Source organism: Myotis daubentonii, chromosome 1, assembly GCF_963259705.1.
Source record: "Myotis daubentonii chromosome 1, mMyoDau2.1, whole genome shotgun sequence".
Classification (NCBI taxonomy): Eukaryota; Metazoa; Chordata; class Mammalia; order Chiroptera; family Vespertilionidae; genus Myotis; species Myotis daubentonii.
Window position 1 is genome coordinate 59,772,998 of NC_081840.1, and position 15,972 is coordinate 59,788,969.

Consider the following 15,972-nt stretch of genomic DNA (forward strand, 5'->3'; position numbering starts at 1 on the left):
CAGGAGAATCCTGGGGGTGAGAGGGTGATAGTGGTGGGTAGAAGCAGGCAGAGAGAGAGAGAGAGAGAGAGAGGAAACACCACAGAGAGAATATGAGTTATGCCTTCTGTAGGAGCTTGGAAAAACTATGACTTCTTTGCTCTAAGGATGAGTGAGGTCACCAAAGGAAGAACCAGGAAGAAGAGGCACAGGGTGTCAGGGAGCGAGAGAAAGCAGAGGGACAGTGGAGAGTCAGAGGAGTAGTCAGGGGAGGGGAGAAAACCAGGAGAGGAGTAGCAACGAAGGAGGAAGAACAAGGTTCTCTGGGAGAGGACACTCTGGAATGTCTCATACTGAAAGTATGAATGGATGAAGGTGGAAAATGCCATTCAGGCCAGCATTAACAGGCCATGGTCACCTGGGAAGCATGATGTCAGTGGACTGGTAGCAGCAGGAGCCGGGCCTCAGGGATGAGCACGTGGCTGATAGGAAGTAGAGCTGGGCAGAGGAGACTGGCTTCATGCTCATAATCTGGAATGTCCCCACTGTCTCCTGCTTGCGTGGTTCACTTTTAGCATTAGTGCATGCAAGTCGGGGCAGTTGCCACTTTTTTTTCCGTCTTGGCTAGGGCCCTTCGGTGAGCTCCTCATTTTATAAAAGACCTTTTCTGTAGATAAGGTAAGTTCCAGTAAGAATGTTTTGAGTTTGCTTAGTGACTAATACAGCCTGCCCCTGTAATTGCCACAAATGAGGAAGTCTCTTCCAGGAGAGTTAACATTTTCTCTGGATCTAGTCTGTGAAGAGGCCCCAGTTTACCTGGAGTACCTGCCCATATAGTAAGGCCATGGTTCTGAGTCTCTGAAGAAAGTTAAAAAAAGAAAGAAAGAAAGATAGTAAAACCAATTTAACTTAACCCAGTTATTTAGGTTTATGTTTATAGTTACAAAAATACATGCACTACTGCCCTGCTCACATTAGTTGAGTACGGACTGACTGGCTTGCTTCTGCAGGCTGGTTTCTTTGATAGAGATGGTGGACCCCATGCTTCGACCCCACAGCACCATCTGGTGGTTAATCTGAGGAGCTGCACTTTTCAATTTCTTGTTTTCTAGTAACAACAAAAAACCCCCAGAAACAACCCCCAAAACCTTGTGTATTAAAAACAAATATAAATCAGGAAAGAATGCCCTGCTATCCTCAAAGAATAGCATCAGCCTTTTGTTCACGACTATCTCATTAGGAAACCCAAAGTAAAAGACAAAAGAAAATGAACCTAAGATTTTTTTAAATTTTACTTAATATAGTACCTGATACCCCAGCGTCTATCTGGCTGCCAGTGGAGTGAAAAGAACCCAGGTTTGCATCTGATTCCGGTCAAGGAGATCAAAGCTCAGGCCTCCAAGCAAAGTTATCAGATCACTGGAAAATTCTTTTCTGGGAATTGGGACTTTTTATAGGCTTGTCTTTCTTCCTTCCATTAGCTAAAGACTGGGCAATTCTTGGCCAAACTGGCCGCTTATCTGAGCTTTTGGAGGCCTGTCTCACCCTGGAAAGTGGGCATATTTGTTTTTTGTGTTTTTTTAAATATTTTTTAAAAATATTTTTTATTGATTTTTTACAGAGAGGAAGGGAGAGGGATAGAGAGCCAGAAACATCGATGAGAGAGAAACATCGACCAGCTGCCTCCTGCACACCCCCTACTGGGGATGTGCCCGCAACCAAGGTACATGCCCTTGACCGGAATCGAACCTGGGACCTTTCAGTCCGCAGGCCGATGCTCTATCCACTGAGCCAAACTGGTTAGGGCAAGTGGGCATATTTGTATGTGATTTAAAGCCCGTCCCTATTCTGGCCCATGACCAGCTTAAAAAAGAGCCAAGACCATATCCACAGAGCAGCATGTCCTGTCAGCAGGAGCGCCACCAAGACGTGTGTGTTCCCTGAAGTGCTGAGGTGGCACCGGACTTCTGCACAGGCCAGCCTCTTGGTCCAGTGCTGTTTCTCTCATGGAGACAGGCACCACTGGTTTTCTTTCTTTCTGTTTAATCTTCTCAAAAAAGTAATATGGCCACAGCAAGGTTATCCAAAGTGAAGCAGACTCTTAGGTTGGTAGCCTCAGCCTGGGAACAGGACCAAACCCTCAACGTATCAGAACGAGAAAAGTTGAGAGACATGAGACATTAGCGGTATAAGAGAAGTGGTGGAGGACGCGGTGGGGTGGGTTGATGCATTCATTCCTGAGTGCCCCACGTGCCTCGCCCTGCTCCGCAGAGGGTGTAAGGGACTGCGTCCCAGGAAGGGTGCAATTCCTATAAAGCAGCAGGGACTTCAGAGATCCCCCAGCGCCCTGCCGCGCAGGTGAGGGCCTTGCTGTAGAGCAGCTTATTTGGGGTCACACAGATTGTAGTGTAATCGGAACCTGAACTTGGATCTGAATCTTTTCGTAGAGTTCTTTTAACCATCCTTGTTCTCTCATCTTCTCATGGGAGGCACGCTTTAGTCACCCTCCTTTCCTTCCTCCCTACATTCTTTCCTCCTCCCTCCCTCCCTCCTTTCCTTCCTTCCTTCCTCCCTTCCTTCCTTCCTTCCTTCCTTCCTTCCTTCCTTCCTTCCTTCCTTCCTTCCTTCCTTCCCCCTTTCATTAATTCGTTCATGTATGTTTGAATTTTCTGCCTCTCTCATTATCTTCCCCATGTTTATCTCTAGATATCTGCTTGATTCTAAGAAATAATAAAATTACAAAAATTTTTGTCTCCATTTCCATATGTTTTCTGGTCTTCATGTTTAATTGGACAAAGAATTTATGAAGTGAAAAACAAAAAAAAATTCAAATGAATTACCTTTTTTTTAATCACAATGTAGCACACCTTTTTTCCGGCTCAGCTAGAGGCTACATCTCCAAGGGCACTTGGTAGGTTTGAGGCTGTGAGGCCTGACCAGGAAGGAGGAGAGCATCCCCCAAAGATCATGCAGGCACTTGCACCACTCCGTGCTGGAAGGACCTGCCCCACTATTGGGGCTCATTGTAGGTCTTATTTTAAGAAAAGTGGAGACAATTTCTCACAGTAGAATTATTTATGTGATTCAGGGAAATCAGAATTTATTCCATCAAAACGTATTTTTGAAACACGCATTGGTCGCTATGTGAAGCTACTGTAGAGAAAAAGAAGGGGCCATAAAATGTCAGTCTAAAGATAGATCAAACGTTTTCCTTTGGTAGAAAGGATATAAATTTATAGATATTCTCAATTGTGTTTTCAAAATTGTAAATAGCTCCTAGTCTACTTCAGGATCCAGGTTGCTCTTTAAAGGGACAACTTTATAAGAAATGATCAATAACTCTTGGGGATTTGACACCTGAGCGTTGTTTGATTTTGTAATAGCACCCTGCCCCCCATCCCTTCCAAAAGTATTCAAAGACATAAATCCTTTAAATAAATGTCAAACTAACCTAAAATGACAATTATCTGACATTTCTCTTTTTAAAAAATATTTTTTTATTGATTTCAGAGAGAAAGGGAGAGGGAGAGAGAGATAGAAACATCAATGATGAGAATCATTCATTGACTGCTTCCTGCATGCCCCCCACTGGGGATCAAGCCTGCAACCTGGGCATGTGCTAATGACCAGAATCAAACCTGGGACCCTTTAGTCCACAAGCCAATGCTCTATCTCAGTAATGGCGAACCTTTTGAGCTCGATGTGTCAGCATTTTGAAAAACCCTAACTTAACTCTGGTGTCGTGTCACATATAGAAATTTTTTGATATTTGCAACCATAGTAAAACAAAGACTTATATTTTTGATATTTATTTTATATATTTAAATGCCATTTAACAAAGAAAAATCAACCAAAAAATGAGTTTGCGTGTCACTTCTGACACGCGTGTCATAGGTTCGCCATCACTGCTCTATCCATTGAGCCAAAATGGTGAGGGCAACATCTGACATTTCTTGACATGATTATCAACGCTTCGCTAAGAAACACCAGTATAGGTTCTACCATAACCTACTATTATAGACTCTGCAAGTTCAAACACAGGTGAATGAGTTGCCTCTTACTTTAAGTGAATTCAACATTCTTTCCAAGACAATGCAAAGCATAAAATCCGGCTTCCACGTCAACACAGTTAAGCCCTTCCATAAAGTCGGGCATCTCTCCTCTCCTCCCGTGTCCCCTTTAGTCATTCTCTCATTCTCCCAGGGTTGGTTTTAGGGTTCCCAGGACCTACGATGCTTCCCCAGTATCTAACCCGATCCCCTGTGCACTCTCCTTTCCTATTCTCAGAGAGCAGCTGACAGTTTTTACAACATTCTTGTACCCATTTAACCGTTATCAAGCTTTTCCGCAATTGTTCCGGCTATACTAACCAATATATATCTTAAAAAATTTCTCACGAGACATTGCCTCTATCTTGAAGTCATCCTTGGGCTCTTTCTAAGCCATTCTTATGAAACCTCAAATTCAATGAAACCTTCATATTGCAAGGCCTTAAGCATGACGCCGACCTCTCACCAAGGCTGGGGTGGTATTCTTGATGGAGGGGAGAGTGACCTCCAGCCCCTGATGGAGGGGAGAGTGACCTCCAGCCCCTGATGGAGGGGAGAGGGATCTCCAGCCCCTGATGGAGGGGAGAGGGATCTCCAGCCCCTGATGGAGGGGAGAGGGATCTCCAGCTCCTGATGGAGGGGAGAGTGACCTCCAGCCCCTGATGGAGGGGAGAGTGACCTCCAGCCCCTGATGGAGGGGAGAGGGATCTCCAGCCCCTGAACATGGGCTCCTTTGTTGGTGGCATTCCGGCAGCAGCCCCCTTCACGACTGACTTCTCTAATTTGCTTGTGAAAACTAGCCTTTCCCAGGAACTGCTTCTCAGAGAAGGTGTCTACTAAAACTTGTACTATATTCTAATAATGCCATCTTCACAAACTCTTCATTCTGATGCTTTTTGGAGGAAGTTTTTCCGTAGGGTTCAGTGATGGGGATTCCAGACCATCACTGGCAGCAGCAGGGCAAAGGGTTGGCTAGAGGAGGGGGTATTCCTAAAGCCTCTGTCTTCACTAGTTGTTCATATCTCTTTTGGGGGAGAGGGGTGGGGAGGTTTGGAAAGTTACCTTTGGTCAATCTTCTGTGGCATCCCATGCCAAGACAAGGCTGAAAACCCCATCTTCCCTGCGGATTGCTGTCCTAAGCCTTTCCTGTATTGAATTCCAGAGCTAACACTGACCTTGAGTATTCGTCAAAATCGTCCTACTTTTATGAAAATGTGAGCCCAAAATACCTGCCTTGAGACCGAAATTTGTGTTTTGAGATATTTAGATATAGACTATGCAGTGTCAGCCTTTTGTTCATGACTATCTCATTAGGAGAGGCTAGGTTGGGAATTGAAATTTACTCCAATTCCAAACCTCATGTTTCTGCTCTCGGATACGTATGAAATATGAGGTCTTGTTATACCACTTCAGAGCTGAAAAGAGCTTGTAGCTCCTCCTGTTTATTCAATTACCAGGCCATATTCTGGAAATATTTTGACTTTATATAATCTTATTGAAAATTTGTTATAATTTTTTTGTATATCCTTTTGCAGCTTGCCACATATTGGAATGCCGCAATGGAATGGCCCAAGATGTCATAACTACCATAGGGCAGGCTTTTGAGCTCCGGTTTAAACAATATTTGAAAAACCCTTCTTTGAGTACTTCCTGTGAAAGGTCAGCCAACAGTTCTATAATTATTTGACTTACTATATTTTGTTTCATTTTAAAATGAATAGGGCATTTTAAAATTGACTAATGGAATTAGTAATTTTTTTTTTTCTTACAAATGGGCACAGTGTCAGTACAAACTACTAGTAACATTTTCCGTTTTTCTTCCATTCATATTTGTCCAGATATTTCTCCTTGGTTTCTAACAAAATGAAAGAAGAAACTAAAAGCCAGAAGGGATCAGCCATGTTTCTCTGATGTTACACAGCACTATGAATTAATTAAGTAGCATCATAAAATAATAAACATCAACAGATTTCTCAGATTTATTTCAACCCCAAAGCCCTAGCATATCAGTAAAAACAAAATACATTGAGAAAGAAGAGCAAAATAGTAAGAGTCAAGTGTCTATTGCAGGAATTCCTGTTGGGTTGTTGGTTTGCAGTGTAAATAGGTCAGCTCCAGCTAAATGGTGTCTGGGTGACATACACCGTGACCCAAGCAAGGGTCTGGTTGTTCTGTCTCAGGCACAGAAAGGCTGCAGTGAAAGCCGAATGCGTTCAGGCCTGTGTAATGCGAATGCGGTGAGGACCTCGGCTCGCAGAATTCACACCTGAGAAACAAAACTCTTGGGCACTTTTAAATGCATCTCTCCCCATAATTTGTCATTTTGGGTTTCAACAAACACTTTGTTTGGAGCTCACCCTTTATGAGGTGGTTGAGGGCAGCAAAGGAGAGATGGTTATCAGAAGGTGCAGATGTTGAATTTCTCCCAGGGGAGCTCTTACAGCCTTAGTGCTGTCACTGTGTTGACATGTAAGGAGCCCAACAAAACTGTGTGTGTTGTCAGTGGAATCGGTTCAATCCAAAAGGACTTGATTTATTCTTTTCCATAAGAAACTTTTACTAATTCCAATTTGGAAGGAAAGTACATTTGTTTTCTTGCCCTGTTTCATTTTTAAAAACAATGCATGTTTACATCAATCTGCCCTCTTGCCACATATGGTTCTGATATTTATTTATGAATCCCACATACTCCTGCAGCCTTATGCAGACAAGGTAGCTGGCTAGAGCTTTTTAATTATTTTCCTCTTGGTTTACTAAACTGGGCCAGGCCCTCTGCCCAATATCTACATTTCCTTTGAGCAAAGCATTTGTGAAATGGTACAAAGCATGCTGGAGGTACCCGGGAACACTTTGTATTTTTATATACCATTGACAAAAATGTCTTACATTCAGTGAGTTCATTTTTTTTTTTTTCCTGGGCTGGAAGGGAGACATAAAAGCATCACCCTTGTCACTTTGGTTGGCTTATCCCAGTTTAATTGTCCATGGAAATCTAAACAACTCAGCCATCTGGTTGCTTCCATCCAGATGTTTGACATCGTTTAAGCACATCTGTAAAGTTACAACGTGAATGCAGCGTTTTCCAGGATGATTTGCGTTGTTCTGACCCATCTGCATCCCCTACAGCATTTGAATTCCCGCCCAGCCTCTTGGGGATTCTTTTTTGCCTTACAGTGAGGAGGTCCATATTGACAGCCATGCGGACGAGAGAGACGATCATGAGTATTACAATGAAATACCAGGAAAGCAGCCACCCATGGGTGGTGTTTCAGACGTGCGGGTCAGAGTTCAAGCCACAGAACAGATGGCTTACTGCCCTATACGGTGTGAAAAGTTGTGCTATTTGGTAAGTAACGTTTTATTATGATTGGAACTAGCAAAGTGATTCTGTCCTTATCACTAGAGAGTTTAATTTGTGGGTTTCCAAATGCTAATTTAGAGAAAATATCATCTTCCTCAGTACTGAGCCAGAGAGTGAATCATTGACAGGGCCTGGAGTAGATCATTTTTACTCCAATTCCCAACCTCAGCCTCAGCAGCTGACCTCACATCTCACTTCACTGGAACCCCAGGGCGGTCCAACACATTATCCTCAACTTCACCCTCTCCCGTCTCCAAGTCTTCCGACGTTCTCCTTGCCTCTCTTCCTTAGTACCATCTCCACAGCTAGTCTTTCCCTTGGGCTCCTGATCCCACCCACCCATCCTACCAACTCTGTGTCCTTGTTCTGTCATCAACCTCTATCTCTCTCTGTCTACCAGTTCTTTCCCTTCTGTCTGCACATAAACTTGGACTCCTCCAACCCAACTAATAATGTCTCACCTCCTTCTCTTTCTTTAACCCACAAACGTCTAGAAAAAAAGAAAAACAAGTATCTTTACCTATACTTTTAAGATCTGAACTCCACTTGACAACTTGAGAGAAATTACTTTTACAGTAGTCACCAATTATTATTATTTTTTTAGTCCCCAGTGGTTTAATTGCTAAATCTACTTCCTTCTCCAGTATTCTGAATTTGTCTCCAGCATTTGATACGTGTTGGCTGCCTTGTGTTTTCTTAGACCTCGTCTGTTAGCTTCTAAAACATTTCCATTGTGTGATACTGATCCCACATCTCTAGTTGCCGTTTTTCTTCCTTTTGTTTGGCTTTCCAAATTTTATTATGAACATTTTCAAACATACAGAAAAGTTGAAAGAATTATACGACGAACACTCATCGACTCACCATCTAGATTCTACAATTAACATTTTACTATATTTGCTCTGTCATCCTATGTAGCCATCTATTCTCCACCATCCATCCATCTTATTTTTGATGCATTTCCAAAGTAAGTTGCATCTTTTCTTTTTCTGTCTTGTATTCTTGCATCCCCTCCCCTGGGAAGCCAAGCCCCCGCCTCACCACCAGGGAGGCGCTCTCCAATGCGCTGCCCTGGCCCGGTTTCTCCTGTGGCCTGACACCTATGTATGTATTCCTCCAGCTTCTTCTCCCAGCTCTTACCTCCCTCGGCTGTGTGATGCCACAGGCATGAAGTTGCTGGTTTATATCAAGACTGAACTGAGCGTTTTCTCCTGGACTCCAAGCCACAATCCTCTACTGATTTACTCGTGTTAAAGAATGGCATTGCCACCCTTTCAATAATCTACAGTTTTTTGTTTTCCTCACACATTGAGCCCTATAGCAACTCATCTTAGAGACCTGGGATTCTATGTCTTTTGAATATACCCAACCTTTTCCATTCCTAGCACATCTTTCTAAGTTCTGGTCTTCACCTGCCTGGATGACTCTGGAAGCCCCTTTATCTCTAATTTCATGCCCCCAAACGCTCCCGCACGAAACGGCTGGGTTATCTTCCTAAAGCACAGACACCCCTTCTCGAAGGCATCCCTGGATCCCATCCCATTATGAAGCGAGCGCGAGATGTTTAAGTGAAAGTGAGCCTGGCACCAGCCCCAGCGGAGTAGGGCTGTGGTCTGCCATGCACGGTTAGATAGAGGTTTGCCAAGTGGCTGGTGTTTAGACAAGTGTCCTGGAAATCACACCTTCTCGCTGAGCCTTGGACTGAGTCCTGGAATGTGACCTCCCAGCAGAAGCAGTGCCCTCAGGGTGCGCCTGGTGGTGGCAGCTGTGACGACCCTCACCCCGTCTCTGCAGCTCCCAACAACGCACTATGGAAAGGAGTCTACACTCCTCACCCCAAACCCCAGTTTCCTTTTTTCACCTGCCAGGCACTTCCTGTATCAGAAGGTGAAGTTGTCTGCTGTAGTCTGCTGGGAGTGTTATTCCTGCTTAGTTTATTTTGGGGAAGTTCAGAAATGGATTGTAAATGTCTGTGATTGTAAATGTCTCACGATCTGTTGTCCCTGCAGCCTGGGAACTCCAACTGCAGCAGTGTCTATGAGAACTGTTTGGAGCAAAGCAGGGCAATCGGTAGGTACAGTCGCCCTTCCCCATCTGCCACTCTCCCTACTCCTTTATGTCACGTGGTCATGTGTAGGCCTTGCTGTAACACTTGATGGGAAAGGCAGGTGCATATTCTGAACACATACTGCCTCAGCTACAGGCCTCCGAGTTCTGAGAGACCCAGGAGGCCGCAGGCAGGTCCCTGGGGAGGGTCGTGTTTCTCCCTCTACCGCACTGTCCTCCTCCCTCACGGGGCCTCTCACTGCTCCGGCACAAAGGCTCGCACTGGAAAGGTGCTTTCTCTGACTCCCACTTCAAAGGTCAGGCAGTAGGTGAATGTGAAAATGAGTGCTTGTCAAGTCCACCAGGATTAAGAGAAAACCTTTATTTCTGCTTGGCTAAGGGAACAAAGAGAAATCTGAAATGTGAGTCCTGATCCTGGTCTCACCCACCCCAGACTTGCTGGGGTGTTAAATGTCTGATGACTGCTTGTGGTTATTGACATAGGGCGCAGCTTTTCCACAGCACAGGTGCAGGGCATCCACTCTCAGATTGGAAACTATTTTCATAAAAACAAGGTATACTGACAGGTAGTCGTTTCATTCTTATAAATGGTTGAAAGTATTTATCCATTAATGTACTCATTTGGGAAGGAAAGTGTTGCAGCTTTACAGGGGAGATAACTGGACAGTGAAAATAGTACAGGGGAGGGTAGAGCTGGATGACCACACGTAGGGATGCTAAGGAAATTAGCAGGAACTTGTCCTGTAGAAGGTAGGCACTCCCAAGGATACTTTGGTATTTCTGATGGAATTATGCCAATGTAATCTATTAATTTTATTATTTTTATGCAGTAGGGAAAGCATGAGGATTTATTGTTTTGGGTACAGCTATGATTACCACCTTCCTCCAACCTGAAAAAATAATAGGAGTAGTGAGTAATGCAGTAATTAAAATTCTTCAAAAGTATGGCTTCTTTTGATAGAAATTAAAATTTCATGCTATTCTTTAAAGTTATTTAAATTTTTAAAGGAATTCTTAATGATCTGACTAAAACAAATTAGATGAATGGTAAATGTCTTTTTAAAACTATGCTCCCTGCTCCAACCAGTTTGGCTCAGTGGATAGAGCATCGGCCCATGGACTGAAGGGTTCAGGTTCAGTTCCAATCAAGGACATGTACCTTAGTTGCAGGCTCCATCCCTGGCTCTGGTTGGGGTGCATGTCTCTCTCACATAGATGTTTCTCTCTCTCTGTCTCTCCCCCTTCCTTCCACTCTCTCTAAAAATCAATGGGAAAAAATATCCTTGGGTGGAGATTTAAAAATAAATAAAACTATGCTCCCTGTGAGCTATAATTGCTCCCTCCTTCCCTCCTTTCCCTTTCTATGGAAACCCCTCACCTAAGGACCCCATTTTCCACCTGTGCTGAAGCTCCCTGAAATTGTCTCCATGCTCTGCCTTGATCTCATTTTATAGTCTTCACTAGAGGCCCAGTGCATGAAATTTGTGCACTCAGAGGGGCTAGGGGGAGCCCCTCAGCCCGGCCTGCACCCTCTTGCAGTCCAGGAGACCTTGGGGGATGTCCGACTGATGGCTTTGGCTGCATAAGCCATTAGTCGGACATCCTTAGCACTGCTGTGGAGATGGGAGAGGCTCTCACCAGCCATGAGCCCAGCTTCTGGCTGAGCGGTGCTCCCCCTGTGGAAGCACACTGACCACCAGGGGGCAACTTCTGCATTGAGCGTCTGCCCCCTGGTGGTCAGTGCATGTCATAGTGAACGGTTGTTCTGCTGTTAGGCCAAATCTGGCTCTCCGACATCCCCTGAAGGGTCCCAGATTGTGAGAGGGTGCAGGCCAGGCCAAGGGAACCCACCGGTGCACGATACAGGCCAGGGAGGGACACGGGAGGTTGGCCAGCGGGGAGGGACCACGGGAGGGCTCCAGGGCATGTCTGGCCCATCGCACTCAGTCCCAATCACAGTCCCAATCGGCCGGACCCCAGCAGCAAGCTAATGTACCAGTCGAAGCGTCTGCCCCCTGGTGGTCAGTGCACATCATAGCGAGCAGTTGAGCAGCCTTAGCATATCATTAGCATATTATGCTTTGATTGGTTGAACAGATAGATGACCAGACACTTAGCATATTAGGCTTTTATTATATAGGATTTCTTCAACAATTCACTCAATGCCTCTTTACTGTCCTGTGGGTCAAGCACTGAGCTATAACATTGTTTCTTTTAAAAAGCAGGTTCCTCACTTCCAGTGGGAACCAGAACAGTAGGCAGCTACTTCCCCAGACCTCAGCCACTGAGACCATGGGGCTAGAAAGAGTCAGCCCTGCTCCAGGGGCCACGACAGATGTGGTTCTTCCCATTGTGGCAGGACGGACGCCCCTAACTCCGTATCCTTTCATCCACAGACACACAGGAATCAGGTGTTCCTACCTTGGGGCCTGCATTGGACACATGTTAAAAAGTGATCTGAAGTTCTTGACCAGTGAGCAAATTAATAGCAGTTGCCAGAATAGCAAATAGACATTTTTATGGTTTTTCCCAGAGATTCATACATAAGCATTTGGGAGATACCTATACAAATATTTTCAATAAGTTTTGGCTTTTTCCTCCCAAGACATTGATTTATTCAAATATTGACTTAAAACTTGAATCCCAGTGTATTATAAATACTGCAATAGGCTTCTGGTTGTTGAAGGAGTTAATTGTATTTATTGCCAGATGTATAAAATATCCCTATCCTTAATAATAAATTCCCTTATGGAAAGAAATAGTTAGCAAAATAGAATAATGTTCCCCCAACCTTCAATTTAAAATGGGAATGTGGATATTTTTAATCAAAAAGATGTTAAATTCCCACAAACCCTACCTATAAACATTGGTACTTACAGCGTACACACTGTGTGTACTTACTAGTATATTCTGCCAGAAACCTCCTCTTGGGCTGGGTGGGTGGTTCTCAGTCGTACTTGGCACAAAGGACTTTTGGCCTGCATAGCGGCTGGCAGGTGTGGGTAAGCTCTCATCAACCACACGCTTCTCCCTAAAAAGATTTTAAATTTGGGTAAAGGGTGAGATATCTTTTTTTTTTTTTTAATTTAAGACAACATTGCTGACATAAATATAATGGCACACTTGAAATAAAAAAAATGGTAGTTTTCAGGAGAGACTGGGTGTGGACATGGGCGCTTTTGTGCCAGCCTGTGGGATGGCAGACTTGGTGTGGTCAGCGCATGCCGGCGCGCCATGAGGGGCAGACGAGCAGCGCCCTGTGCCGAAGGCTGGCTCTGGGTCTTTAGATCATGGTGCGGTCAGCCTGGGTCGACGCTCCGTCATCTGCTCATTCAGCTGACAGACATTTTTCTTCTGAGCATCTGCTTTCGGCCAGACATTGAGGACGCAGAAGGTGCACCGATAAGTGGATCCTAGTCTCTCCTCAAGCACTCAAGGAGTTTGTAGTCTCAAGGGGAAGACAGACAAGTACGCCTTCAGTGTATCAGAGAGTGGCACCTTCCTTACCCAGCCTGGGGAGGGGAGGAACTTCCCGGAAGGCTTCCTAAAGGAGGTGGATTCAGAGCAGAATCTTACTAGATAAATGGAAGTTAGGTCAAGAAAGGGATGGGGCCCAGCCAGCGTGGCTCAGTGGTTAAGCATTGACTTACGAATCAGGAAGTCACAGTTCGATTCCTGGTCAAGGCACATGCCTGGGCTGTGGGCTCCGTCCCCAGTAGAGGGCGTGCAGGAGGCATCCAGTCAATGATTCTCTCTCATCATTGAGGTTTCTATCTCTCTCTCTCCCTCTACCTTCCTCTCTGAAATAAATAAAAATGTATTTAAAAAACCATAGAAAGGGATGGGGTGGCTATTACAGCAGGAACTAAGCACTGTGTGCAGAGGCCCAGTATCAGTGAATAAATACACACTGAGCATTGATAGGGACCTGCTACTGAATGCCTACTGGGAGGCAGGCTCTATGCTCAGTGAGGGTCTCGGCCATATTCTTCCATTTAATCCGCACAGCCATATTTTAAGTGAGGCACCCCCCCCCCATTTTACAAAAACGATAGTTGGAGAGGTTAAGTGGTGTGCCTCACGCCACACAAATAGTAAGAGAGAACACAGGGATCTGAAGTCAGGCCCCTGTTCATTCAGAAGCACACTGCTTGCAGACACTTTTGATCATATTCCACTTTCAGTAAATTTTTATGAGCAGGCACTCCTAAATGTAATTTAATCATGTATAAGCTGTCGACACGTATACTAATATATTATGCATGTATAATAAAACACACAAAAATAGAAATTTTCGAAGTTAGAGTAAATGATAAACATTTTCTAAAAATGTCTTGCTAATTACATTGGCTGAATAGTCTCATTAGATAATATCTCAAGGCCCAATATACATTTAAAGCATTTATTGATCAATAAAATTGATATAAATCCACATTTCAAATCTCAATAATTCCAACTTTTGGTAGATTAAACTTTGCATTTAATTATATTACTCTTAGAAGCTCTAATGCAGCCGAGGAGGAGCTTGTACTAAAAAGAATAATCTTCAATTCTTGATTTATTTGCAGTGATCTTTTAGCCACTTAAGCATTTGTGAAAGTAAGTTTAGATTAAACGAGATAACACACTTCATAAATCCACCTCACCAAGCAGATGCAAATTGTCATGTGCTGCAAACAAATGAGGTGTCTTGCCAACCTCTCCCTCTAGAAATCCCACTCCTCCCTCAGGGTAGACCATGTATAGAACATGACATGGCACCAGGTGACATGTGACACCAATAGCCAGACAAGGTGTAAAGGAGGAGCAGGTATTAAGAGCTGTTGTCTTCCGGTTGGGTTTCCCTGAGTCGGTGCACTCGGGTTTCCATGCTTTGCATTACATCGTACAACTATTCACCATGATGTGAAGTCCAATGTGAAGTTGGTCCCTTTTGGGCCACATGGGAGGGGTTTAACGACTGGAACAATAGAAGGACTGATGTTGTTTTATGGTGGGACGATGGAATGCCACTGCCACCACTTCATGTGCGTCTTGGTGATCTCGTAGCACATGTGGCCAAAAACTATAAATGTACTGGTTTCAATAGCAAAGCAAAAAAACTCCATCCTGGCATTCTCAAGACAGAACCATCTGGATGGTACAAAGTATGGAACTACCTGACATCAGGTAGTGAACGATGGTGCTAATATCCGTTCATCCAGCAACTGTTGTTGATGTCATTTTATGTGCCCGGCATGTGCTAGGAGCAGGAGTAGCAGCCGTGAACAAGACAGACAGGATCCCTGTCCTCATGGAACATGCAGTTCAGATGTAGTACACACCTTAAAAAATAATAAGCAACAAAATATATTACTCTTTTTTTAAAAAATATATATTTTATTGATTTTTTTTACAGAGAGGAAGGGAGAGGGATAGAGAGTCAGAAACATTGATCAGTTGCCTCCTGCACACCTCCCACTGGGGATGTGCCCACAACCAAGGTACATGCCCTTGACCAGAATCGAACCCGGGACCCCTCAGTCCGCAGGCCGACGCTCTATCCACTGAGCAAAACTGGCCAGGGCAAAATATATTATTCTTGTGATATGGGCTTCAAAGGCCAAGTACAAACTGCTAGGAAAATAGAGACTGCACCTAGTCTGAGAAGGTCAGCGAAGGCTCTCTTGAGAAAGTGAGGTTTGAACTGACACCTGAAGGATGAGGATGATGGAGAAGGGGAGAGAAGAGCATGTCCATCAGAAGATGGCCTTGTGGTGGGGATCATACTGCGAGAAGGCCAACGTGAGCCCAGGCGGGACAAGAGGGGTTACCAGGGAAGCTGGGTGGCCAGGAGGAGGGCCACGGGCTTGTTGAAGACTTTGAGCTTTATCTGAAGATGCAATGGAAGGAATTAAAGGGTTTTGAACCTCTGAGAAATACGATGAGATTTTCAGTGACCTTCTAAAAAGGTCATTTTGGCCATAATGTGCAGAATAGAATGGAGAGGAGAGGATGGAGTCAGGGAGATGGAGGAGATAGTCAGGGGAGTGGAGGAATTGGCCTGAGGGCTGAGTCCTTTCTGATAAAAAACAGTGGAAATACCAGTCCTTGCTGCAAGGCTGAGCTGGGCAGAACAAAACTGAGCATAGAGAGAAGAGAGGCTTCCCACTCTAAATAATTTTAAATCAAGGAATGAGTTTTTTGGAAAGGAGTTTGAATAATTGGTATTCAGGTTCTATGTGGCACGTGTGTTTTCTTGGTTCTGGACTGCAGCTCTGAGCAATGTTGTCTGCCGGTTGGTCTGTTTGCTGGACAGTCGGCCCTTTTCCTGCCTGGCTGTTCTCCGGGATCTTCCTGCTCCTTTTCTGTCTGTTTGAAGCCGTGAGGCAGGGAGACGAATGAGAGGGAGCTTTTCCTCAAAGACCAGAGCTTATCTTATTTCTATAGGTCAATATTCAATCCTTCTAAGGGATGAGGGTGGCTTTTGGCTTCCTATCAATTCTAGACTCAAATATTATTTCATTTATTGTTTGC

General features: G+C 44.4%; 1 protein-coding gene across 1 annotated transcript in view; it reads left to right on the forward strand.

Annotated features, from left to right (window-relative positions):
• The window catches only part of SHC4 (SHC adaptor protein 4), a 118,518-nt gene that overhangs the window by 85,437 nt on the left and 17,109 nt on the right, over positions 1–15,972 (forward strand). Inside the window, exons 7-9 of the mRNA XM_059702104.1 lie at positions 5,564–5,687; positions 7,203–7,374; positions 9,399–9,459. Coding sequence (XP_059558087.1) covers positions 5,564–5,687; positions 7,203–7,374; positions 9,399–9,459 — 357 coding nt within the window. The remainder of the gene's footprint in view (positions 1–5,563; positions 5,688–7,202; positions 7,375–9,398; positions 9,460–15,972) is intronic.